The 25,269-nt window shown below is 39.7% G+C and overlaps 2 protein-coding genes across 4 annotated transcripts in view; one reads left to right on the top strand and one right to left on the bottom strand.

The window, feature by feature from the left end:
* The window catches only part of lig3 (ligase III, DNA, ATP-dependent), a 22,624-nt gene extending 13,911 nt beyond the window's left edge, over window positions 1-8,713 (top strand). For both annotated transcript variants that reach the window (XM_058627275.1, XM_058627274.1), the window contains exons 14-21: window positions 716-839; window positions 2,146-2,288; window positions 2,404-2,478; window positions 3,318-3,464; window positions 4,262-4,430; window positions 5,102-5,184; window positions 5,325-5,417; window positions 7,211-8,713. In XM_058627275.1, the coding sequence (XP_058483258.1) occupies window positions 716-839; window positions 2,146-2,288; window positions 2,404-2,478; window positions 3,318-3,464; window positions 4,262-4,430; window positions 5,102-5,184; window positions 5,325-5,417; window positions 7,211-7,444 (1,068 nt within the window). In that variant the 3' untranslated portion in view covers window positions 7,445-8,713. The remainder of the gene's footprint in view (window positions 1-715; window positions 840-2,145; window positions 2,289-2,403; window positions 2,479-3,317; window positions 3,465-4,261; window positions 4,431-5,101; window positions 5,185-5,324; window positions 5,418-7,210) is intronic.
* rad51d (RAD51 paralog D) lies at window positions 5,987-25,269 on the bottom strand. 2 transcript variants are annotated; one of them, XM_058627276.1, is made up of 11 exons: window positions 24,885-25,269; window positions 24,728-24,789; window positions 21,116-21,234; window positions 14,958-15,039; window positions 13,622-13,756; window positions 13,430-13,525; window positions 13,248-13,338; window positions 11,465-11,535; window positions 10,330-10,608; window positions 9,298-9,435; window positions 5,987-7,437 (listed from the first exon to the last, which is right to left on the bottom strand). In XM_058627276.1, exons 1-10 carry the CDS (start codon window positions 24,964-24,966, stop codon window positions 9,331-9,333), a joined length of 1,122 nt encoding a protein of 373 aa, XP_058483259.1. In that variant the 5' UTR covers window positions 24,967-25,269; the 3' UTR covers window positions 5,987-7,437; window positions 9,298-9,330. The 2 variants fall into 2 exon arrangements, with proteins under 2 accessions (XP_058483259.1, XP_058483261.1); XM_058627278.1 differs by lacking the exon at window positions 21,116-21,234.

Genomic DNA, 25,269 nt, shown 5'->3' with positions numbered 1-25,269 from the left:
TACATAGATCGTAACTTATTTTAGGAATAATATCGACTTAGTTCAGAAGATGGAGCAGCAGCAATTTATTTATAGGAGAAATTGTCTTGTTTATTTAGAAGAACAGAGCTAAAATAATATTTTTAAATCAAAGAAAGTCTCGCAAATTCAGGAAAACGGCAGAAATATTTATCTATAAATGCAAGGAACGTTTGTCAGATTGTTAATCGCATAACTGGCCGATAGTTTGAGACTGTTGAAACTGTTTGTTTCAAGGAACATTATTTTATTTTATATTTCATTGTTGCAAGTGACTTGGTTTGGATAAGAATTGCAAGAGAATGAAAACTGCACTTGTATTTTCAGGAAAGATCATCTTAATTCAGAAAAATAGAGCAAAATCTATTACTTTTAGGTAAAACACAGCTCGATAATTCAGAAAACCAGAGCAGAAATTAAAATATCTTGTATAATTCAGCGAAAATTGCGTTGTTGCCGACTTTTCTGAAATAAAGTGAACGTTTTATTTACTAGTTGCGTTTAAAAGTAAAATTTGTATTTTATTTGTTGCACTAGTTTGACATTTCTTTAAAAAAAAAAAAAAAAAAAGAGCTGACAGATAAAAGTTTGAACATAATAAAGAAGTTTTTGCTTTACTTTAGTTCCAGTTTAATTATAGACGTAGCTGGAAGACAATGATTTTTATTGAAGATGTTCTTCACATGTTGTGTCTCAGGGAACCTATGAACCTGGAAAACGCCACTGGCTGAAGGTGAAGAAAGACTATTTGAACGAGGGAGCGATGGCGGACACGGCTGACCTGGTGGTGCTCGGGGCTTTCTACGGAAAAGGCTCCAACGGTGAGTAAAACTCCAGCTGTCGTCCACGGGACATTTAGTCCTCTCGGACACTTTGTCTCACTACATGTGACACTTTTATTGTCCGGGTTTCTTTTCTCCGCTTGGAGCTTTGGCTCCTCGGCTTTGTCCAAACGAGCTAATCAAGAAGGTTTTACTGCTGCTGTTAATTTTTAATAATGCTAATTCTTTTAACGACCGCTGGGACCGTTTTAGGAAACAGCATTCAACTTTGAGCAAAACGGATGTTAAATATGCCTTCAATGTTATAACTATATGAACAATGCGAGTGTGAGGCGGCTTGAAAGTTCCACAGCCGCTCAATGAAAGTCATAATGAAAAACTTACAAAGAGCTTCACAAGAGTTAAGTTAAAAAGAGAAAATATACAGGCATAAAATGATAAAACATGGAAAAACAAGCAGTGAAATGCTTCAGGTGAAACATCTACGGTCTACAAATACTCTCCAGTCAGTCATTTAACCAAAATGTTGCCTGTAAAGTGTTTTTCAAACAAATCAAAAGCAATTTAAAGTGCTTTACATGCAATTTACAAAAACATAATTTATTAAAAATGTGTTAAATGTTCTGTTTTTTGCATGCAAAAGCAATCAAATCAATAAGGTTACAGGAAGCTTTAAGATGTAAAATGTTTAGTCATAATTGTAGGATCGAGTGTTGACGTTTCCTGACACGCCATTTGTCTCATTTGTGTCGCCAATTTTTTGAACGACACGCCTCCCAAAAGTCGACTGTTGCATAGATTCAGGCCAAAGTGCTAAAAAGAACAAATGTTTAATTTAAAAACTAACCTGGTAGCTCAACGACTGACCTCGTCGTCTCACTGGTTTGACATCAGCCAACATTTCTTCTGTTTAATCCTCTCCCGTCCCACCAGACGTCCTAAAAGATGTGCAGTCTGTAGCTGTAACTTATCTGTGAAAAAAATCTTACAAATTTATCATAGAATAACACAAAACACTTATTCTAAAAATACCTGAACTTTTAACCCGTTTAAATTTAAGAAATTATTTTCCAGGACATTTGGATTCATTTCCTCATTTTCCATGACTGGAACAACATTTTCTAGGTTTTCCAGGACGCGTGGGAAACCTGTTTTTGTGTCACACCCAAGGAAAAAAAACAACGCAAATACAACGCAAACGCGAAATTCTTGTCCATGTATTGACTTTGTATCCGATCTCGCCTGGTGAAAAATTCCACGCTACGTCCGTGTGAACGCAGCATCAACTCAAGCATCCTCCTCACTGAAGGTGTCGTCTTCTTTTTCTCCCTCTTCTTGCCACCAGGGGGCATCATGTCAAGCTTCCTGATGGGCTGTTACGACCCAGACTCAAAGAAGTGGTGCACGGTCACCAAGTGCTCCGGAGGCTACGATGACGCCATGTTGGCCCGACTCCAGAAGGAGCTGGACATGATCAAAATCAGCAAGGTCAGAGAGGATTCACTCACAGGCTCGACACAGGCGGGTGCCGTAAAACTGAAAATTAATCCTCTCTATATGTATGTATGTGTGTGTGTGTGTGTGTGTGTGTGCGTGCGTGCAGGACCCGAGCAAAATCCCAGGATGGTTTAAAGTCGTCAAGAACTATTATCCAGATTTCCTTATCCGCGATCCGCAGGTGAGATCTCATGATTCAGCACATTCTCGCCCTCCCAGTAGAACCTGCAGCTGTATATCTGCGAACCGAAGACCTTTTCTACATAAAAAGTGATCAGTTAAAAGCGTCTTCTGCATATGTCCACTGCAGGAAGGTCCACAGATAAATTAAACTGCAGGCGTATTAAGATAATGAACAGCAGAGCTGCTGCAGGAGGCGTTTACAGCCTGTAGAAAAGTGGAAATACTTTTTACTTTTGATTTTTATCATACATCGTGTTAAATGCTCTCAAAATAAGTCATGCGGAATTTTCTTTACCGGGATAATTGTGAACAGGGAAAATGCCTAAAAATATGTATCCCGTCAGAGAGTTTTACAGTTTCTTGAAATATAGCGAAATTGCAGCGCAACAAAAATAAGCTCCGCCTCCAAAACAGAAGAAATGTAGATTTTTTTTCTAAACTTATTAACATCTTTATTTTACTATTTTGTCATGTTTTTGGTATCGTAAGCAGTTTTTTTTGTGTTAACTTGTATTTGAACCAAGCAAATGTAAAGTTCGGACAGGAGGCTCCGCCCACATCTGTTTATTTTAGACAAAAAAGTATGAAAATAGAAGATATAAGTCATTTCAGTGTGTTTTGGAGGCGGTTTCTGTTTTTAGTCACAAGAAACAAGGTTTCTTTTAAAGTTTATCACAATGATATTGTGAATAAAAGACTACACTTAAGACTAAAAGCATAAAAAAAATCTTTTTCTCCAATGGTAAAATATCAATGTGGTTCTTTTCCAAATTTGAACAAATGTGATTTTTGTCGTGTTATCAAACGTTAACGTAATTTGTTCCTCTACCTCTGCAGCGAGCGCCCGTGTGGGAAATCACGGGCGCCGAGTTCTCCAAATCAGAGATGCACACGGCCGACGGCATCTCCATACGCTTCCCACGCATGACGCGAGTCCGCGACGACAAGGACTGGAAGAGCGCCACCAACCTGCACCAGCTCAAAGTACGGTTTCTATATTTACATTCATGTTTACATGTTTACCAGATGTAGGAGTTTCTGAAAATGGCAGAATCGCCATTAAATCGCCAGGACATTAAACACATAATATAATATTTCCTATTGATTTTATAATGTATTTGATTAAAGAAAATCATTGTGAGGGCAGAAAATAGGATTTGTTTGTCATTAGATACTAATAATTAGATGTAAATGATTAATTTAGCAGATATTTGCCATTTTGAAAATAAGCAGTGTTGGTCGATTGTATTCATTAATCATCCAGTTTTTACAAATTACACTTTTGTTCTTTTGAAACTTTAGAAATGTTGCTAAAAGTCACTAAAATTCAAACTATTTTTTTTTATTATGCCAAAAATGACCTGTTTATTGTATTAAATATTTAGTTTATGTATTATTTTAATTTAAAATATTGTATCTAATTTCTACAGTGCAGAAATAAAATGTAGATTGGAGAGTTTTTTTAATTTCATGTATTTGTTCTCATAAAACAGTTTACAACAATTAAAACTGTGAAAACGGCCAAAAACATAGGCATAAATTATCGACCATATAAAATAATGTGCTAATTCAAGAAAAGTAAGTTACATGATGTTAAAATGTAATATAATTCACTATTTTCACATTTATCGTGATCACAAACTTAAGAAAACATAGTGTGTGTTCAAGAATTGTTGCCATTATTTTCATCTCTGGTGGAAAATGAGTGAGAACAACGTGGTAAATACTAATTATCTGACGTGAAAAGCTTCATCTCTTGTTATTTTCTTCTGACCGCGCAGGAGCTTTTCCGCATCTCTAAGGAGAACTGTGACTTTAAAGTGACCGCGGGACCGTCGACGTCCAACGACGACAAAGGTTCGTCGGGAGGCGACAGCAGCGACAGGAATTCACCGCCACCGCCAACGCCGCCATCGTCGGCCCGCGGAAAAGCTCCTCCCAAGAAACCAGGTAAGTTCACGCAGCAACAAAAATGACATTTGTGCTGTTTTTAATCGTATAAAATTATGTATGTTTTTGTCCTAAAGCTGTAAACTATATTTTTAATCAGACTACCTGATAATATTAATAATCGTCACAATTTCCATTCGACAAAACATTTTCATTTGTGGTTAAAACCCTCATCTATGGCTGCAAATAGTGATTCATTTTGATCGTTATTTCTAAAACTTCAAAGTAACTCAGTTTTAATGATTTCTTTGTTAAATGGAGCAAAGAAACCAGAAAATATTCACATTTAAGAAGCTGAAAAATCAGATAACTTGTGTTAATTATTATTAGTATTGTTATTATTAATAAAATAAAAAAGGAAAACAGTAGGCGATAATAAATTGAATAAATAATAGCTCAACTTTTGTAATCACAAAGACAGAAGTGCTGAGAAGCTAAAACCTGCAAAACCTTTTGTAATTTCTTCCATAAAAAATTCACTCAAAACACCAATAACAACATTGTTTACTATGGAGAACATTTTGTAGCAATTTTTATTTGCCTTTCGCTAACACTACTTTTTAACACATAAGCTTATATAAACAATAAAAAATAACTTTAAAATGAAGTAGAATAAAAGTATGACACAAACAACAGACGTGGAATAATAACGACGTTCTCTTAATTTCCAGGTAACAGCGTTACACCTAAAGCAAAGGTGGCGGTGAAGTCGCAGCCTCGATCTCCGGCCCCTGAGCAGCCTGCTGCCAAGAAGGTGAGTGAGTGTGCTGTGGTCATGTGACTCAGCTGAGTCACGTGACATCACAGTTATTCCTCTGCCTGACGGAGGAGAAATGGAGCTAAGACCCTTGTGAAATCGTCATGAACTAATGATGTTTGTTTGTTTATCACCAGGCGAAGAAGAGCGAGAACGTTTACAGTAACGGACAAACAAAGACGACACCGACGGCGGCGAAGTCTCGACTGCTGGAGCCGCGAAACGACAAGGTCAGACCAAAGTTCAACTTCATCTTCAGTTAGTTTAACTTCAGTTATAATAACCAGGTGTGAACATAAATGAATCGTTAAACAAACAATTGTCAAAATTAAATATTAGTCTGTTTAACACCCGTTATGATTGGTGCTCTGGAATAACTGTCAAGTTTAAACGTATAATTAAAAGAAGGACTGTGACCTTTCAGTTTCATATAAAACGTGAGGATTTTTAATCAGCACCTTAGCATAAAGTAGAATAAAAGTCAGTCACAGCTTCAGCGTTGCTCTTAATTAGCACAAAACATGACAAACCTGTGTGTGGTTTTTCATTTTTAAATGATTACCGGATTAATCGGGAAACCAATTATGGAAATTGTCAGGTTTAGTCAATTTAAATGTTAAAAGTAAAGTTAAATTAAAGGTAACTGTCAAATTACTTACAAATACTGTCCTGATCTGTACACGTGGCATTCTACAGACTTTGTTTCTCTCACACATTAATCATTTTAAATACGTTATTAAAATAAGAAAATGCACCATTTGCAATTTCAGTCAGAAAAATTCAGTTCAGCCCAAATTCATATCATAAAAACATGAGGATTTTTATTTCATGAAGTAAAATAATAATCAGAAAAATGTCAGTCACAGCTTCAGCGTCGCAGTTAATCGGCACAAAAAAACCACACACCTGTGTGTTTCTCCATATCTCTGCACGCAGGTGTCTGTGTGTGTGTGTGTGGGACGTGTCTTCCTTAAGGGGACAAAAAGTCATCAAGTCTCCACAACATAAATGACTAAATTTAAAGGTGAAGACGTGTTTTAAAGATAGGCCGAGGTCAGGGTTAGGATTAAATCAGTAGTAATTATGGTTAAATGTCCAGGAAATGAATGTAATGTCCTCTGAAGACATGGAAACCTGTGTGTGTGTGTGTGTGTGTGTGTGTCCACCTGTGACGCACACAGCTCTCCAGTTTCCTCCTCATTATCTCCGTGTGCCAAGTCGACTCCCATCCTTCACTGACGCATGAAATTTACTCCCGTGATTGTTTTTACACTGAACTGCTGCTGCTGTAGTTATTTACACTTCACTTTTAATTAGTTTACTTTCTAAACAAACAAGCTTCAGTTTAGTTTTCAACACAAATACCGCTGTAGCACACTTAGGATTCATTTAGTTTAAGTCCGTGTTAAGTAACTATACACCGTTTTATTCATGTTAGAGAAGAAAAATAACAACTGTGGAGTGTAGAATTATAGAAAACAGTTTCTCCTCTGTTCAGGAGTTTTTATTAGTCATCTAAAAATACGGCTCGATAATGATAACAATAATAATAGAGCTAAAATGTGTGGAAAACCCCTTTTTAGATCAAATGTTGTCCTCGCCTACACATCTTATTCTACACACTTTGTTTTGCAAACGCACAGCTACGTGTTTCTATACTGTAAAAATGTGGCTTCTGTACATGATACCAGAGTTTTACTACGTTAATATTCTGTACAAACCAAATTTTAATGATTAAAGTTAACACTGTTTCCTGTGAAGGAAACAAAGTCACACGATAGAACTTTACAGCGGGTTAAAAAAATGCGAACAGTGACGTTCAGCTGCTTTGGTCCTTGTGGAAAACAGCTAAAGTTGCTGAGTTAGTTACATATTGTTTCATCAGTGATGTAAAACTGCGAACAAAATTGTGAAAATGTCACTTTCTCGCTAAAGAGAAAGATTTGACCTGATTTTTGAATTGCATTACACACGTGTGTTGTGTCGCTAACGTTTTTCCTGACCGTCTCTTTTCCTGCCGCAGACTCTGCTCGACATCTTCAGCGGCGTGAAGCTCTTCCTCCCCGGCTCCACGCAGGACTTCGACAAACTGCGGCGATACTTTGTGGCGTACGACGGCGACCTGGTGCCGGACTACGACGCCACCTCGGCGACGCACACCATGGCGGAGCCCGAGGAGAACAGCAGGGCGGAGAGGGTCACGCCCAGCTGGATCTGGCAGTGCATCCGCAAGAGACGCATGGTCCCGCCCTGTTAATAAACAACAACAACAATAAAGACAAACAAAACAACACACTTTTTTAACACTGAGCTTAACTGAACTGGGAGTTAATCTTTTTAACTTTTTATTTATAATTTCTTGTCCTCACGTGGTTTTTACATTTTCAAAACCAGCAACAAAAACTTTTTAGTTTTTAGTTGTTTTAATTTTAGTTTTTGCCAAATCGAGGTAGAAGCTGCTTCACAAATCGTCGCAGAAGCAAAAACGCACACACATAATATGCATCATTTTTACTGCCAGAGAGACAAGTGCTTTCATTTTACCACAGGAATAAACAACATTATTGAAATATCAGGAAAAACGTCACCTAAAGCTGTTGAATGTACAGTGAAAGTGATGTTTGGTGTATTTTTATAAACACAGCACCAGAGTTAAAGGAAAAGTGCAGGTTTTTTTCTGTTTTACGAGGAACAACTTTAGAGGTTTTTCTATGACTGATAGTCGTGCTGCAACACTTGATAGATGCTTGTTAAATGTGAATATTTAGTGGTTTCTTTGCTCCATCGAACAAAGAAATCATGAAAAGTCAACATTTTCTCACCAAACAAATAAACAATATGATATTAAAACTGTACTACAGAACACAAGTTTATCGTAGGGCTGTATATAACGATTACTCGAGCTCTTTAAAATGTTGTCTGTGTTTCTTAAACCTGGACATGATGATGCTCTCAAATGTCTTCCTCTTCTTTGTCCACAGACCAAAATCATTTCTTTGTTACGTGGTGCAAAGAAACCAGAAAATCACAATTCACATTTAAGAAGCTGAAAAATCAGAAAAGTGGTTTTAATTATTGAAAAAACAAGCACTCGCTGACGATTAGTGTAGTAATCGATTAATAATGGTTGTAGCCCTAGTTTGAAGAGAGTAATGTGAGGATGAAAAACTTAAAACGTGTAGTTCTGGTCAGAGTCTGTATATGGGTTCATACTAAGAACCGGTCTACAAAATAAAAAGGACCATGGCGCGGTAAAAACAGTTAAAAAATGGGGACCCTTTTCACTGCTGCACCACCCACACGTATGCTAATGACTGAGCTGAAGAAGTCACTGTGGTAGAAATAGAAAGTGTCGACAGGTTCTGAAACTGAAATGTATGAAAACGAGCAGCTGTGTTTGTTGTTTGTAAGGTTGTTTTTCTTTGGGGGTGGGGTTTGGACAAAACAATGATTTACTTGACTGCAAATGTTGTCGCTGGAGCTAAAGTTGTAACCGGAGGCGGCAATAAACACTTTTATTGTGAAATTCTGTGGATTATTGGCACAAAAGTTTGTTTTTCCCCCAAAAAATGTTTTGTTTTTAATTTCTAGTTGACCGAGCCCTCGTGACCACACTGGACGCTCAGTGACCTCCAGGTCATTTGAGTTTAAGACCCGTGTTTTATACCATGACACGTTCAAATTCTGTGACATTAATGTTTGGTTACACGGCTTTAAACATGTTAAATGAGCAAACACCTGAAGTCAAACACATTTTAATCCTATTTTAAATCATTTGTCGCCTCTTACATCTTAAAAGGCTTTCTTCTTTTTTATTTTAATTTAAGATTTGCCTTTTGTTTTTATCCCCGGGAAACATGAGGCTGCGGCGAGGCTTAATTAAATGTTTGACTGTATTAAAGCTGTGAGGCAGCTTCAGTAAATCCACTTGAAGCTGCTCTGAAAAAGCCTGAAGGATCTTCAGGAGGAAGAGGAAGAAGAAGAAGAACATGGAATAAGCAGCAGACGAGTGACGGAGCGTCTGCTTCACAGTCTGGGTCTAAACAGGTCAGTGGAATTTAAATAAGCCCTGAGCTTAAATATGAATATGTAAAAAGCACTTCTGTTTACCTTCTGGCCTGAGGATGAAAGGACGTCTCTGCTTCAGGAATCGGAGTCTTCTTCTCGTTTCCTCTTGAGTCCAGAGGTTTTCTGGTCTTTGGAGCGACTCCACCACTGCAGGTCAAACTCCTCTCTGATGAGACAAGGCTGGAAAACAAAACACACTCATTATTTTTTTCATTATCGATTGTTTATCGCTTTTTTTGCAGGTGCATCAAAGCTTTAAACTTCAATATCTAAAGAATAAGTCTGACACTTTATTTTGAAATTTAACAGCCTTTTGTGACTTTGGAAATCCCCTGCACCAAAGTCCACAGAGAAAATCAGCAATTCTAGATCACAGCACACAGGAGTTGTTGATCCCTCAGTAAGTTCAAAAGTGTTTATTTAGTGACTTCTGTGTTTAAAAACCTTAGTTTGGATTCACCTCAATGAGTCAAACTCATCCCACGAGGACGCAGCAGACCAGCAGCTGCTGTGTCCCTGTGACCTTCAAACGCTGGTTTTCTCCATGGGCTTTGGTGCGGGGGTAAAGTGAGCATAAACAAACTTCAGTTTCCAGTGAGAATGGGTCGTTTAACAGCAGGATAAACATGCTAATTTATTCTTAAGATACTGTAGACTTAAGTGGGAGTAGATTTTATGACAAGAGTTTTTTGTAACATGGTTAAAATCTGCGTTTGACTGAGAAACTTGGAGCCACCTCACAAACCCGAGTCCAGGATTCCAGGATTGATTATTTTACAGTTAATAGCACTTGAGTTGTTTTTGTTTCACAGTAAATCAGTTGTATACGTAGTACTGTTTAATTTTTAACCGTAGACATGTTTTTAACTTATGTGTGTGCACAAATTAACCATGTAGAGAGTTGAACTCGGGGTAGAGTGCAGTTCCATGTGGATAAAAAAAAAAGCCAATACCACTCAAACTCATACTTATGTGAATCTATAAATAAATAACCTCGTACAACCCCAGTTTAATGCTTCCCCTTTAAACAGAGCCAGTGCTGAGCTGCAGCAAATGCCCTGCTGATAGTCATACCTGTCTGGAGGACTTGATCAGTGTTGCGGATCGTAGACTGGAGCGGCTCACATCAGCAGCAGGAGCAGAAGAAGAAGCAGCAGGAGCAGCAGGAGCAGAAAAAGTAGAAGCAGCAGGAGCAGCAGGAGCAGCAGCAGCAGCAGCAGCAGCAGCAGCAGCAGCAGCAGTTCCATCCTCCAGTCGCTCCAGCAGGATTCTGGTTCTGGGGATGTGACTCCACGAGACGCCGAGGCCCGGCTGCAGCTCACCACTGCTGCTTCTCGTCACATAGTTTGTTACCTGCAGATCCAGACCATCACCATCACCATCACCATCACCATCATCATCATCATCATCGTCATCGTCGTCGTTGTTGATTTGTGTCGAGATTCAGATCAATTTATCACCTTAAAACTCAATAAAGGTCACACGGGTGACTATTCTACCAGTAGCTTATACTGTGTTTCGGTTGACTGGAGTTTATTTAGATTCTGAAGGAGCAAATGTAAAGCAGCCAGTTTCCCTCCTGGGATTAATAAAGTATTGAGTCTGATTCCAGAGGTAATAAGAGCTTCTTCAGAGTCCTTTTAATCAAACGCGACATAAAACATTATGTCTCTCCACCATTATCATTATCTTACTTTAAATAACAGGATGATCCGAGTTAAAGGAACATTTTCTCTGCCGTCTGTTTTAATGTGATAAGTTATTTCGTTAAATTCTAACCTGCAGTCATAGAAATATAATAAGAAATCAGTGATTTCACGTCACAGCACACAGGAGCGTGTTGATCCTCTGCTGCCTCCATCAGGGAGTTCAAATGTGTGATTCTGTGACTTCTGTGTATGAAATACTATTATTTTATTTATTTTATATTTGGTTTGCCCTCAGTGACTTACCAAAAGAGGCAGCAGAAGAACAGGAGCTCCTGTTTTTCTCAGTGGGATTTGGTTTGTTTAGAAAGAACAGTAATGGTGAGATAAAGCAGCAAACATACTCATATAAACATAGTTGTAGTAGTTATACTACAAGTGGGGGGAAAAAAAGCTATAACCTGGTTTTCCATGTTGTCAAAGACAGTTAGTGGCTTAGAGTTGAAAACTCGTGTCACATCCGTAGCGATGAACTTCAAACTCTTGTGTCGTGTCGTTCTTACCAAAGCAGCGACGTTAAAATCCTTGGCCATCGTCCTCAGAACTCCTGCCACTTGACTCATCAGGGACATTCCTGCAGACACAGGAAGACGTGGAGATGTAAGACACTGAACCTCTCTCTGAGCGTGTAACTTTTGATGATTTTGTTTTTGTTTCGTCTTTGTGAAAAACACACATCTGAAATCAGACCGTCATGGAGTTTTAAGAAGTAAATTAAACGTTGTTTCCGTGGGTTTCCTGAGGGTTAAACTATGTCGTGTTTACAGAAAACAGGGGAAAGTTAACTCTCCCGTGTCGATAGCGAGGCTTTAATCAGCATCACGTGAACTCATTCGACAAAAGTTTGAAAGGGTTTGTTTACATTTAAAAGTTTTTCACTACAACTTTAAATTTCAGATTATTGGTATTCTCACTCTCTCACACACACACACACACACTCTATCTACAGCCTGCTTTGCATCAGTATTAGCATTTAAGCACTAGCCTGTATTCATGACCCCAGCAGACCAAACATTGCTTTAGACTCTGTGTGTGTGTAAAAAGGCGTTCTCTGCTTAAAACCTCAGGAGGAAAATCAAAATGCTAATTTCTACCTACTGCCCAGCAGCCAGTTGCATCTTCAGTTTATCTTTGTGACCTCAGACGTTTCCACTCCTCCGCGCTCCGAATAACAAACCGCTTTGGCCCCGGGGTGAGACTGCACGTTCAGATCCGATGTCTCTGCCGGCCGCGCCGGGCGCTGCCACAGTATCCCACCCGCCCACCCACCGTGCGCGTGTGTGTGTGTGTGTGTGTAGCCGAGAATAAAAACACTGAATCACACAGCGCTGCATAAACACAGGATCACGCACAGGATTTAGTCTAGACAGATTATTGAATCATTTTAATCTCATTGCTCTCTAATGATAACAGAACTTTATTGTCCAACTGGAATAGGACACTTTTCATCACATATATTAATGTTCGAGCGCTCTGTTCATTTAAGGAATGTTTGTGTATCTGACTTTTCACCTCATAACTGTCCAACACGTTACTGACAGGCTTCAACTTAGCAGTGTGCCAGTGTGTGCACGGCTGATTTATCGGTTGAAATGTGACAGATATAATGGCAGAATGAGCCGAATGAGACGGCACGTTTCCCCTCACAGTCTCAGCCACTGATCCCCACTGCTGTAAAACACGAAGAATGAGAAGAAAGAAAAGGCGGCAGGGTTTCGTTTTCCCCACTCTTGTGGCCGCCATTTCATAATATATATGATATATCAATACATTTTCATACATATTTATACTGTAAATATCCAAGTTCATACTGTGTATATTCTGCTAACTATATAATGTACCTTATACATTCTATTTGAACTAATTTAGTGTTAATATCTTTTTATATTGTAATTTTCTTTTTTGTTTATGCATGTTTATTATTTATTGTCTTTATCTTTACTGTCTTTGCTGCTAATTTCCCCACTGCGGGACAAAAAGGACTATCTTATCTTAGAACTTTACCTTAACTAAGTGTAGCTGAAGCATCACTTGTGTCTCGACACAAAAACACTGCTATACTACAGAGTGGTGTGGCGCTGATGGACTTAATCCACTTTGTGTGAACGTATTTGCTTTGAATTACATTCAAAACTTACACACTACAGCTTTAATTTGCCTCTCATGAATGAATGATTTGTGTGTTTCTGTCACAGTTGTCACAACGTGCTTTACATGTGGACACATTTGTGGCAGGTGTGTGTTAGTTTACGGCCTCAGGTGTAAAACAAAAACAAAAGCCCTCACCTTCACTGTGTTTGCCTCCCAGCAGAGGAGCGACAACAGCCGACACAGAGTCCACAATCACTGCCTTGACAGAGCCTCCGCCGACTGACGCCTGATTCGAAATGTGACAAAATGAGTTTAGTGGAAGTGTCTCCTCGCCGCAGTTTGACGACGGTGTATTTTCAGCAACGGCGGAAACAAACCTGCTGAAGGCCGTCGCTGCAGAGCCCGAACAGACAGTCGAGTAAGGAGAAGACGTCAAATGCGCGGAAGACGCGGATCCTCTGAAGAGCAGCCATCTGTGAAGTCACAGCAGCGTCTCCTCTTTCAGTCGCGTCGTATTTGCTTTAAGATCAATTTCACGTTACAAACGACAACAAAGACAAAAAGCCCACCTGCTCCTCCTTGTCGCTCGTCTCCGTTTGTAGCATCTGCAGCAGGCGGCTGGCGGTGAATCCTCCTGTCGTATCCACGTAGATCACGTTCTGTTTCAGCTGCTGAGAAACGTGCACGGCCACGCCGAAGCACACCTGCGACACGCGACCGACACGTTACACGGGGATCGCTGCACTCAAGCATTACATCTGAATGATTGTTCATATTCAGTCAGGTCAGAGGTCGAGGAGACGTAGAAATACAAGATCTACAATTTCTGTAAAAACAGCACTAATAATATTCAAAGCAAGGAATAACTTTCTTTCAAATAGTTATTTCTTAAAATTCAAAAATGCATTTCGTCAGAACTTTACAAAGTATGTGTGTTTTGATCTCGGGGGTTAAATTATGGAAGGTGAATTAAAGCAAAGTAAAAAGTTAAAAAAAATACTAAATAAAGGACGAAGAACAGCAGTTTAATCCAGTGTTTAAAGCCAGTTTTGAAAACATTAATAACAGTGTTTATACACTACATAATATTATTATGTAAATAGTTGGAGAAAGCATAAAGTAGTTATTAAATTGAGTTGTGCGTAAAAGGAATTGGTTACAAACATACACGTTTATACTTCTGCTCCTTTTTTAAAACATGTGACAAGAAGGAAATGCAATTGTATTATGAAAAAAACCATTGTGAAGGTTGAAATAAAATATCTAATGTTACACAAACAAATCTAATTTAGGAAATGCATCGTTCCACCGGCCGTTGCTCGTGTCTTAAAACTTCAGTCAGAGACAAAAACCAAAAGGATTACTTATACCTTATACTTAATACTGATGTGGCCCCAAGAAGCACTCAATTTTTGTAAAACCTTCCTTAAACGTAAATTCTCATTAATTCCCATTAAAAGTTTCCTATATGGAATATTTCATTTATCATTTATATTTATTCCTTCCTTTGAAACCCTATTTGAGCTGCCTCACGCTAACAATCGTGTCCTGGTGATAATGTGGACGTTGCCTTTAATCCTCAACTTGTTACGAAGACTCGTGTGTGTGAGAGGCAGAGGATAAAATGTCATAAAATGCTCTGAAAAAAACTGTTAATTATTGTGCAATCGTTTCAATTTCTAGCAACAGAATCTCTTTGAGTTCATATTCTTCTCAGAATAAAGGCTCTGAATTCTGGATGGAATTGTGTTTTTTGTGCAGATAAGCAGTCTGTCAGGATACAGATACAGATGCTGGAGGGCCAGTTTTGTCTCACAGGCCTCCGGTTGCTGACCCCTGGATTCTGGAGAGGATTTATGAGAGAACTCATCAGCGATGGAGAAGAGAAAGGAAGAGAACGCTCACCTGAGATTTGCCACTTCCTGGGCCTCCCGACAGCTCCGTTATCTCTCCAGTATACAAGCCGGAATCCAGCAGTTTATCTAAGCTGCAGGAAACAAGGTGCAATTGGTTACTCTCCACGGCCACGTCGTGTAATAAACTATTGACGTCTGAGGGAATCTGCAGAGCCGACACAAAGCTACACAACAAACCACCTGAATTATGTTCCAGGCAAATCTTGAAAATATGTGGCCTTAGTTTGACTGTTTTTCTCATCAATGTTTTTAACAACATCCATCAACATTAATCAAAATTAGTCCTTCATCTGTTTGTCAACTTTGACAGCAGTAAAAAAATAACCTTAATATCATTCGCTAAGCGAGAAGTTCTAATAAAAACACCCTAAATATCCTTCATTTATTTTATTTTTCTAACCCTTACAAATTGCTCAGATCAAATTTGACCCATTTCAACAGCATTAATACCATAAATGTCATTCATTACACCTGAAATATTCAGGGATTTTTAAATGCCAGGTGTTTGGGTCAAGTTGGACCCATTTTAACATTTGAGGGCAGTAAAAATACCCTAAATATATATATATATATATATATTTGAGCCTGATATGAGGAAACTTTCCCAAAAGTGACACAAAAATTAAACAATTTTAAAAGTTCTGTGCAGGAGCTACAAACACTTGAATTCTTCTTCACAAGTTTCACACAGTGGGTGAATAACGTCCCGTAAAACTTCGTAGCACTACGATCAGTTAATTTCAGCGTCACACTCCATTTTATTACTGTAATTCATATGAGTTTGTTTTTTTTCAGTGACATGCATGTGCAAAAGTGTGGAGCTGCAGCTTTATTGACAGTGTTAAACCAAGTGAGTAAAGGTCTGTACTTAGGATCCATAACCTTGGCAGTCTTGTTATGGGCTCTTTGTTGCTGCAAAGGTAAATCTTCCCCCCGAGCTCCACCTCCAAACACCTCAGGTCATTTATACGCGACCTCTCCCACCCCAGTGTGTCCGCTCTTTTTATGTGTTCACACACTGTGAGAAACTTTCAGCCATAAATCACCGCCGCGCCATTAATTTTCCTCCTGAGCTCAGTGAGCAGAGGCCGGACCGATGCCACGGCGGGGTTGAATGTTTCTCTGTCTCCCGTCAGCGGCCGACGAGTTTTCTCTCCTTGCACTAAACCAGAGTCTACCGTACAAATAGAATTTGTGACGAGTCGTAACAAAAACAATGGTCCTGCCAAACAAGAGCAAAGCAAATGTCAGCTTTCTTTACAGGCTGTCTGTTCCTCCAAGCTGTTGCAACTTCTGTTGAAAGAACGACATGGAAACTTCTCTGCTCAAAGAGCTGCGGAATATCGTCTGCGATTTCTACTTTCTTTGTGTTTAACTCGTCAAACAACACGGAAACTTAGGCAAGACTGTGTGGGTGTATTCCAGTGGATATTCTTCTTGAATAGAGCGTACAATCTTGACTACAATCTCAACTAGGGCTTCAAATAATGATTATTTAGTGATTTAGTCTATAAAATGTATGAAAATGTTAATCGTGTTTCCAAAATATTCACGTTTAAGAAGCTGAGAACTTGTTTACATTATTTTTAAAAGACTATTCAAACCAATTAATCAATTATTAAAACAGTGGACAATGAGTGTTACTATGGGATATTACATTGAGTAATTTCTAATGATTATTTTTTATAAAGAAAAAAATATTGCACCTCCTGCGATTTCCAGAATTTTCAATTGCTCAGCCCTACTTAAATATCGCGATAATATCATATTGTGGTGTATTAAATGTTGCCAACTGTTTTAACTTAATTTAATTTAATTTAATAGTAGCTTTAACTTCTTTATGGACAGAAACGAACGATGCACACTTGAACTTGTTGGAACTCCAGATGAACGAGTGATGTCGGTGAGTTTGGATCTCGAGCATGTGTCGTCTCAAAGCTTCAACCCTCTGACAGATTCCAGACCGGAGCATCTCGACTTTGACGACCTGACATTAGTTTGTGGAGCTGCATCATCTTCATGCGAGTGTGTGATGATGACAGTGAAGGAGGCGACAGCATGACCGAGGTCCTGCAGACTGAAGGTTAAGCATCACTCCAGGCCCGCGCTTGGTTTCCACAGAATCACACAGTGTGATTGTGAAGGAGGAGAATTACTCCAGGAGTGCAGACTCGATGAAAACATCAGGTTCTCACTCTTGTGAAGCCTCGGCGGGGCGGAAGTGATTGTCCTTGAGAATTTCCCATGGGTCGCACTCATCAGGTGAGATCAAACTGATCTGCGGAGTCGGTGAACATCACAGTCTTCATCTTCATCGACGCTGCGATTGCACCCAAAGCAGCCAAGAGGTTTTCTGTTGTCGTCAAGTTTTTGTTTTTTTTAACCATCTGTGGCCAAAACAAACCCTGGATCAATCATTTAAAGAGCGACACATTTTCACTTCTATTTCATTGTAACGTCAGCAGCTCTAATGGCAGAGCTTTGTATAAATTTAGGGCTACAAATAAATATGTCGATATTTAGTTGTTTGGGATTATGATGATGACAATTAGTCGATATCCACTTTCAAGCAGCACATTTTTCTATCGCTCATCTTTCACACCCACTCACACGCAGCCGGCACAGCCGCCAGGACCAACGTGGGGTTAAGTGTCTTGCCCAAGGACACATCTGTAGACTAGCAGAGCCGGGAATTGAACAGACAACCTTCGAGTTGAAAGACGACTCGCTCTACCACCGAGTCGCCACTAATCCAATCAAAACAGAAGCAACTTTAATTAAATTTCCAATTTAGAATTTTAGAATCTTTGAGGATAACAACCTGTAAATCAATGTGTGGTGTAAACACTGACCTTGTCTAGTCCTTATGGAGACCAAAACCTGGTCCTAAAGAAGCAGAAGCTCATCTCTTGAGGAACTGGTTAAATTTAGGGCTAAGATTTTAAATGTGATTAGGTTAAAGTTAACATCAAGCCCCTGCTGTTTTTATGTACATTCTATTTTAACCTTTTATAGTTGTATTGTTAAAAATCGTTCTATATTGTGCTTTTAAATGATGTGGAAATGCATGTTTATAATTTATTATCTTTACTGCTGTGACAATGTAAATGTCCCCACTGTCTTATCTTAAGATACGGGAAATTCTTTATATAGGTTTTTCAAATGAATGAGAATCCTAAAAGAAAACCTGCACTAACCTGTGAGTGTGTGTGTGTGTGTGTTATTACATCATCTCTGCATAAACACAGAAGCAGCACCGAGGAGGCAACACTGTGGCAGAGAGCATCACATTCATCACTTCACTTGTCCACCACAAGAGGGCAGCCAAGACACACACACACACACGCTCAGTGGACTTCACTCACATGGCTGCTTCCCTTTCATATCACCGATCCAAAGCACCGACGAATCCAAGAAAACCACTTAAAAAGGAAACACCTGAGGTCGTTAATTATGCTGAAAACAGAGAGTTTAACAGTGGAAGAGGCTTCGTCCTATAAAGTCAAATTTCTCTGGCCTGGTTTCACAGCTTTGTCCAGAGCTGCCTGCATCACTGCCACAGAATTATTTCTTCTTTTCCAACAGCTGAAATATTTATCTGCGACGTTTTTTGAGCAGTGAGACGACTCCATTTTGGGGGTCGCCTGCACACAACTGCAACTTTTCATGTACGACTGAGTCTCTGAGCTCGGTTTGTGAAAATCTGGGCAAATACAGATGTTAAAATATCTATTGGAGCGATATAGAGATGGATTTTGTTAAAAATACAAACAGGACTGAAACTGCTGATATTTATTATTAATAATCATAGCAGCAATCTGTTGGATTAGTTGTTTGATTCTTAAAATGTCAGAAAATGATTTCAAATTTCAAAATGACAAATGGCAACGTTTAATCAACTGCTCAGCTATTAATCAATTCCTGAGCTAATTACCTAATTATGGCACATGTAATCATTTACTTGGTTTGTTATTCTGTTTTTGTTACTAACAGATTCATTTTGCATCATAAACATGTTTTTTTAAATGAAAACTATACGAGGGTGGGCTGAAAAGCTCAAAGGCTGACGCAATGGTCACAAGTACGATAAAAAAAACCAAACAAGTGCCACGCATGATGCAACGGTCGAATGTGACCACATGTGGTTTGTTTTCCAAACACAGTCTCCCCTGCAGTCGACACACGTCTTCCTTAGATGCTCTTGGTATACAAGCTCTCATCTTAATGGTCGTAAAACGTCATCAACAGCAGATACTTCCACTGCCTTTTCGTCTCTGGCTCCCAGCGGTGTGGACCCAACGCTCATCCTGGAATGTTGAAGAAGCGTTTAAGAGAAGCAGCTGGATCTGCTGCGACGTGACCAGCCTGGTGTGCTTTTGAACCGTGGCACCCAGCGAGCAGGAGACAAGACGAGAAACCTTTGAAATGCCACGTTAGTTGTGCAGAATGTTCTCCACTCTTTTACGGGAGATGTTTGCAGCGTTGTCTCTCTGATTAACCGTCAGACATGTGTCATCCATCAGCCTGTTGTGAACACGATCGATATTTTCACGGGTGGTGGCTGTGGCAGGACGTCCAGACCTTGGGTCGTCTTCAAGGTTCTCCCCACGCTCTCTTGAATTCACCTGCCCGGTATTACACAGCTGATAAACTGGGTGAGCATGAATGTCCTTGGGTGCTGCTGACCCCTTGTTCTGCACATGTTTGGTGACGCCACAGAGTCAGTGTTGGACTCAAGTACAAAATCTGTACTTTACTTTATTACGTTTTTGACCTTATTTATATTTCTAGCAACTTTTACTCCACTACATTTCCTCTATCTTTGTTACTCGTTACTACCAAATAAAATCAGAAGAGGAGGAGTTGGTATTATGGTCTGTATTTATATAGATCTTTTCTAGTCTTGATGAGATGCGTTATACCACAGTTTTCACCCATTCACACGCAGCAACATGGGGTTAAGTGTCTTATGTTATGTTATTATATGTGCGAGCAGTATATTATACTTAATATAAGTGACTTCAACTTCTACCCAAGTAATTTTCTGGTAAGATACTTTTACTAAAGTATTTCTTTAAGGTAATTTATACCAGACTGACCGTGTCCATGTTCACAAAATGTCTCTACAAATACTCAAAGTCCTCATGAAGCTATCAAATGTAGGTTTATCTGGAAGGACACAATGCAGCTGGTATCATGAAAGGTTGAATTTGGTGACCTTCAGTGTCCAGAAATAAATAAAATGCATTACTATTATTAATGCATGGAGTTTTATGGCTCTGGCATTAGTCAGCCTATGAACTTTCCAGCCAACCCTCGTACCTCAATCGATATCAAAACAAACACTTTTACTTTTAAACTATATCACATATTAGAAGCTCAGTGGCACCCAGGATATTTGAGATGCGTGTTTTAAAGCAACTGTCAGTAATGTTTTGTTGTGTTTGGTCTGGTTCATGCAGCCAAAAAGAAAACAAGGAAAGAAAGTCAGGTCTCAGGAGCTAAAGAGTCTCCTCAGAGGGAAGAAGGAAACACAGACCTTTTCTAAATCAGTCGACTGCACTGTTGTATTTTTAACCTCGGCCAAACTCCCGATGCATAATCCACCGACACAGTTCAATGCAAATTTGATTCAAACAACACGGAGAAGATTTTAGGCGGGTAAAGCGGATCGATGCGGAGGATTCTGGTTACAAAACATCTTAGGTAATGTATGACACTATTGATTTCACGGTGTCCTGTGACTGTGCAAAAAGTCACAGTCACTGCTTTGACCAACAGCTGGAAACATCATTTAAAATCTGCCCACGGCTCCAACAAAGGCTGTTTTACCACAAATGGATTTGGACGAGATCCTTAAAACACACAAAATATCACCACTACTCCCATATAAAAAAATTAATCTGACTTTACTCTAACCTTATATTATTTGGCAGAGGAAGTGGGTATTAAATAGGTTTTACAAAATTACTTTTCGTTCTACACTGAACACACAGGAGTGTTTTTTTTTAATTCAATATGTGGAGAACTGTTCTTAGGAGTACATATTTGATACTTAAGCCTTTGTGGCTCAGAGCCCTCGTTTTATGCCCCGGACCCTGAATGACAAAGCCGTGTGTTGTACTGTGTTGGCACAAATGTCTCTACCTGGGATTTCCAGTGGACAGGATGGCCGTGGAGCTCAATAGTTCCTCGTAGAGATCAGCCCCCGACACGGGGAAGGCGGAGTGTTGGGCCAGCAGCACTCGGCGCACGGCAAACAGAGCCTGAAATATTAAAAAAAAGACAGAACATGAGGCTCACGACTGCTGCATAGATCAGACCTGACACACGTGTGCTGGTCCACTTCGGCCTGAGGTGCCAGATGAGGTTGCTTTCTGTCCACCTGGATCACTTGGCACACTGTAAAATGAGATGGATTGGGACCCAGAGATGGGTCGTGGGAGATTTTTTTGGGTCCCCAATCAAAGTATGAATGGATATTTGGATATCGGACCGATGCCCGCACTAAATATCATCTCGCCTCATCCTTACTCAGGGTTGTTGGAGCCAGAGGAGCTACTCAAAGGCCTTATCCACACATTCCCTTTGCACACTGTGTACAAACTACATGTTTACGTCACAATCACAGAAACAGAGGCAGAATGAAGAAAACAAAAGTTGTCATCAAGCAAAACAATCTCCAAACACAGGAAGACGACTGATTAATTGAGTGAATAAATGTTAGCTCTAGTGGCAACACAACTAGTTTTGACTCCGGGGTCTGGGAATGATATGAAAATGCACAACAATAACACAATAACGACATCATACAAAAACATGGCTCCAGAGCCTGACAAACAACAAAGTGAAGTAATTGTTTTTACTTCAAGAGCTCAATATTTTCTCAGGTGGTTCTTGGTACAAAAAGTTTGACAACCACTGATCTACATAATATTTTGTGCCCACGAACAGCATCAACACATTTCTATGGTTAGAGATTTACTGTGAAACTTCTAAATCCAAATTCAGGGAGTGGCCCATGACCTCTAAAAATCCCATGTTCCCACTACAGATGGAACACACCATTACACTCTGGTCGGCCTCTCTCCAAATGAGGCAAATCTTTCGGGCCTCAATTAATGGGAATTTATTTCGTGGCCCAATTTAGGACGTGGCCTCAAAACATAACACAGGACATGTTTTTATTTAAATTTCTCTCCTTCCTCGGCTTTAATTGGTCTGGAGGAGGCCGACTCGGTCACATTAATGTGTGGGGAATGCGTGACCTCGCGTTGACCTGCTACCTGTTGTTTGTGCAAAAACAATGGCTCAGCTCAACAGCAGGAGTGTGACCAGCCGGTGGGATGCTGGGCATCAGCTCAGGGGAAGCCTGCAGGCAGAACAAGCAGGTCAGGAAATGGAGCTCAGTCAATGGGACGGAGCTGAACCTGCTACGGGCAGCGGCTGAAAAATATTCAGAAAACATAACGATCTCATGTGAGGAGAGGTGAGGACTGTCGCTCTCTCATTCTGCGAGGCTTTTGTTTCAACGCTTTCAAATTGAAATCAGCTCGATCAAAGTGGTCCTTAACTGCGGGGGAAACACAATATGTTGGAAGCTAAAGCTGCCATCAGTGAAAATTTTATTTCATTAAAAATCAGTGTTGTAGCCCCGAGGGACTCAACAAGACCTCAGATGAAAAAGCCATTTCAAATTTCAGCATCAGAACACTGCTGCGTCCCTCCGCGTGAGGCCTCTCATAAATTCAGTTTGTCCATCGTTATTCTTAGTAATTCTTGCAGAACATCTCTAGATAGTGACCTGTGCATTTATGTGCATTTCCATCATGGTACGGTTTGGAATGGTAAAGCCCTGGGTCAGGCTTGCGTTTCGACTGAGAACACTCCCTTTACTTGGGAGGCGGGGTGTGGGCTGTGCCCAATGGCAGCAAAACGCGACACTGTACCGGTGCAACGAAGAAGAACGCAACACAACGGATAGCAATGGAGGACATCCAGCAGCTCTTTAGACCGTAGTGTACCATTTTACTCTGGTACCCCAACGAAAGGGGTCAGAGTTCCCACTAATGCCGGTCGTAGCTAAAGCCGATAAAAACCTGCATGCACTGCAGAGTCATTTAACATTTTCCCACTGGTGGAAAACACACACACAACAAACTGGAAGTAAACACAGCCTCAACTACAAACAGAGATTAATCCATCATTAGGATTTTTCCAGCTTCTTAAATGTGAATGTTTTCTGGTTTCTTTGCTCCGTATAACAAAGAAATCATTAAAACGGAATCATTTTGGTTTGTGGACAAAACAAGACATGAGCGGCGTCATTTCAAGGTTTGGGAAACACTGATCAACATTTGTCAACAATTTCTGACACTTTTATGGACCAAACAACTAATCATGTTAATCTTATGAAAAGAATCATTAGTTACAGCCCTAGATATGATAATGCTATTTAAAATGAGAGAAATCCACTGCCATTCCATCAGCTGCGGAGAGAAAACCCTGAATGATGTGCCACTTTAAACTCCAAACATTATCACAGGTTTCCTGTTTTTTTAATAGCTATTTAGCATTTTAATTGTTGACCCTTTAGTGCATCTGCATGTGACAAATGGTTGTTTTCAGTAGAAGTGGCCAAACATCGGAGATAATAATTTCCAGTTTTCAAGTTCATAATATGAAATGTAGCAGTGAGAGAAGCTCATTTTCAGTCCCTCTGCAGCAAGGGCTGCATTTCATTTTCCTTTACAAGAAATGAATAAATCGACAAAATCTGGAATTTACCCAGTGGGGGTAAAACTAGTGCACACAACTGTGCTCTAAAGGGAAAAACATATTATCTTGTTGTACTGGGGGGAGTTGGAATCATGCAATAAAATATGCAGAGAAGAAGTGAAACAAGTGTCATCTTCAACCTTGTATTGAACTGCTGCTGTGAGACAATTTGGCGCTGCCTCTAAAGCAGATGACTTGGCTCATGAAGGTTATTTATAACAAGCCCCGTGGGAGGCCTGCTTACAATATGCATACATTTTAATTAAAATAATCCAATATATCCCACGTACACAATGACTTAGTCATGTGGCATGTGGGTGAAAGTGTTTCACGGATCGACAAACCTCCACAATCTACAGGGTTTGTGGCAATTATATAAAAATGTGGGTGGGTTGTTTTTTTTGTGGCTTTTGTTGACCTTTTTTCTTTTAATGCCATAAAGAATAACAGTGAATATGATTTATTTCAAGGAACAATGAGTTTGTTTGTGACGAGATGTTTTGTGTTGTTGGGAGGAAATGTGATTGGTTTGCTAATAATAATCCTAATCAGTTAATCTGTTGAATACTTTTTATCCATCAATAGAAAAGTGGAATTGGTACTCAAGTACTCAATTTTAATGATTTCTTTGATCTTGGAGGAAAAAAAAATCATAGAGCTTGTTGTATTTATTCAACAAAAATAAAAAAATTATGTAGTCTTGCCTTTCACTCAAACAACTTCAAACAATTGATTTACCTAAGCAACATAAACTTCCCAAATTGGCTGTATTAAACACTTAGTGCCTAATGTATTATTAGTCAATAAATATGGCTGTTGGGAGTATCCAGTGTTGACATGTAATTACATGGCTTAAGTTTGCATGTTTCCCTTTTTAAACAAGTGTAACATCACATGTTTTGAGTAAATGTGGCTTCAATGAACATGGTTTCCCAGGGAATGAGCTCCATGTTTATTTAATTGGTGCGTGTGTATAACAACCTTATATGACACGGAGCATCTCTGAGCCAGTTCCTCCAGATTGCATGAGACCAGATCCTCCACTGAGGAAACAACAAAGTGAGGACGTTATCAAGGACAGCTGCTCATTATGACCAAACAAACACGTTTCACGTACAGAAAGACAAACGTCATTCACCTGTTTTGACATCGGCGGCACGCAGGTCGCGCACTAAATCCTCGTCTAGCCCGGGACACATCCCCGCTCTCAGGACCACCATGGTGCTGCTGCTGCTGCTGCTTCACATGAGACAAACGTTAGAGCAGCGACTGAGGCGAGCAGCTCATGCTAAAGCTAGCTGTAGCTGCTCGTTATCTCCACGGCTAAAGCGCCTGAGCTAACTTGACAACTTTTCTGGCTGTTATAACTGACTTTTACAGAAGCTGCTTCTGATTCACAACCCTTAAAGTATCCGAATTAAATCAAATTAACGCCTTCACGAAACTTTTTAAGACACAGGCTGGCCGCAATTAACGTTAATTTGAGTTGATTTACACATGAGAAGGAAAAGTATCACCCGCCG

Source organism: Solea solea, chromosome 4 (assembly GCF_958295425.1).
Source record: "Solea solea chromosome 4, fSolSol10.1, whole genome shotgun sequence".
In the NCBI taxonomy this organism is placed as follows: Eukaryota; Metazoa; Chordata; class Actinopteri; order Pleuronectiformes; family Soleidae; genus Solea; species Solea solea.
The sequence above is the reverse complement of the archived record's forward strand: the minus strand, read 5'-3'. Positions and strand labels throughout refer to the sequence as shown.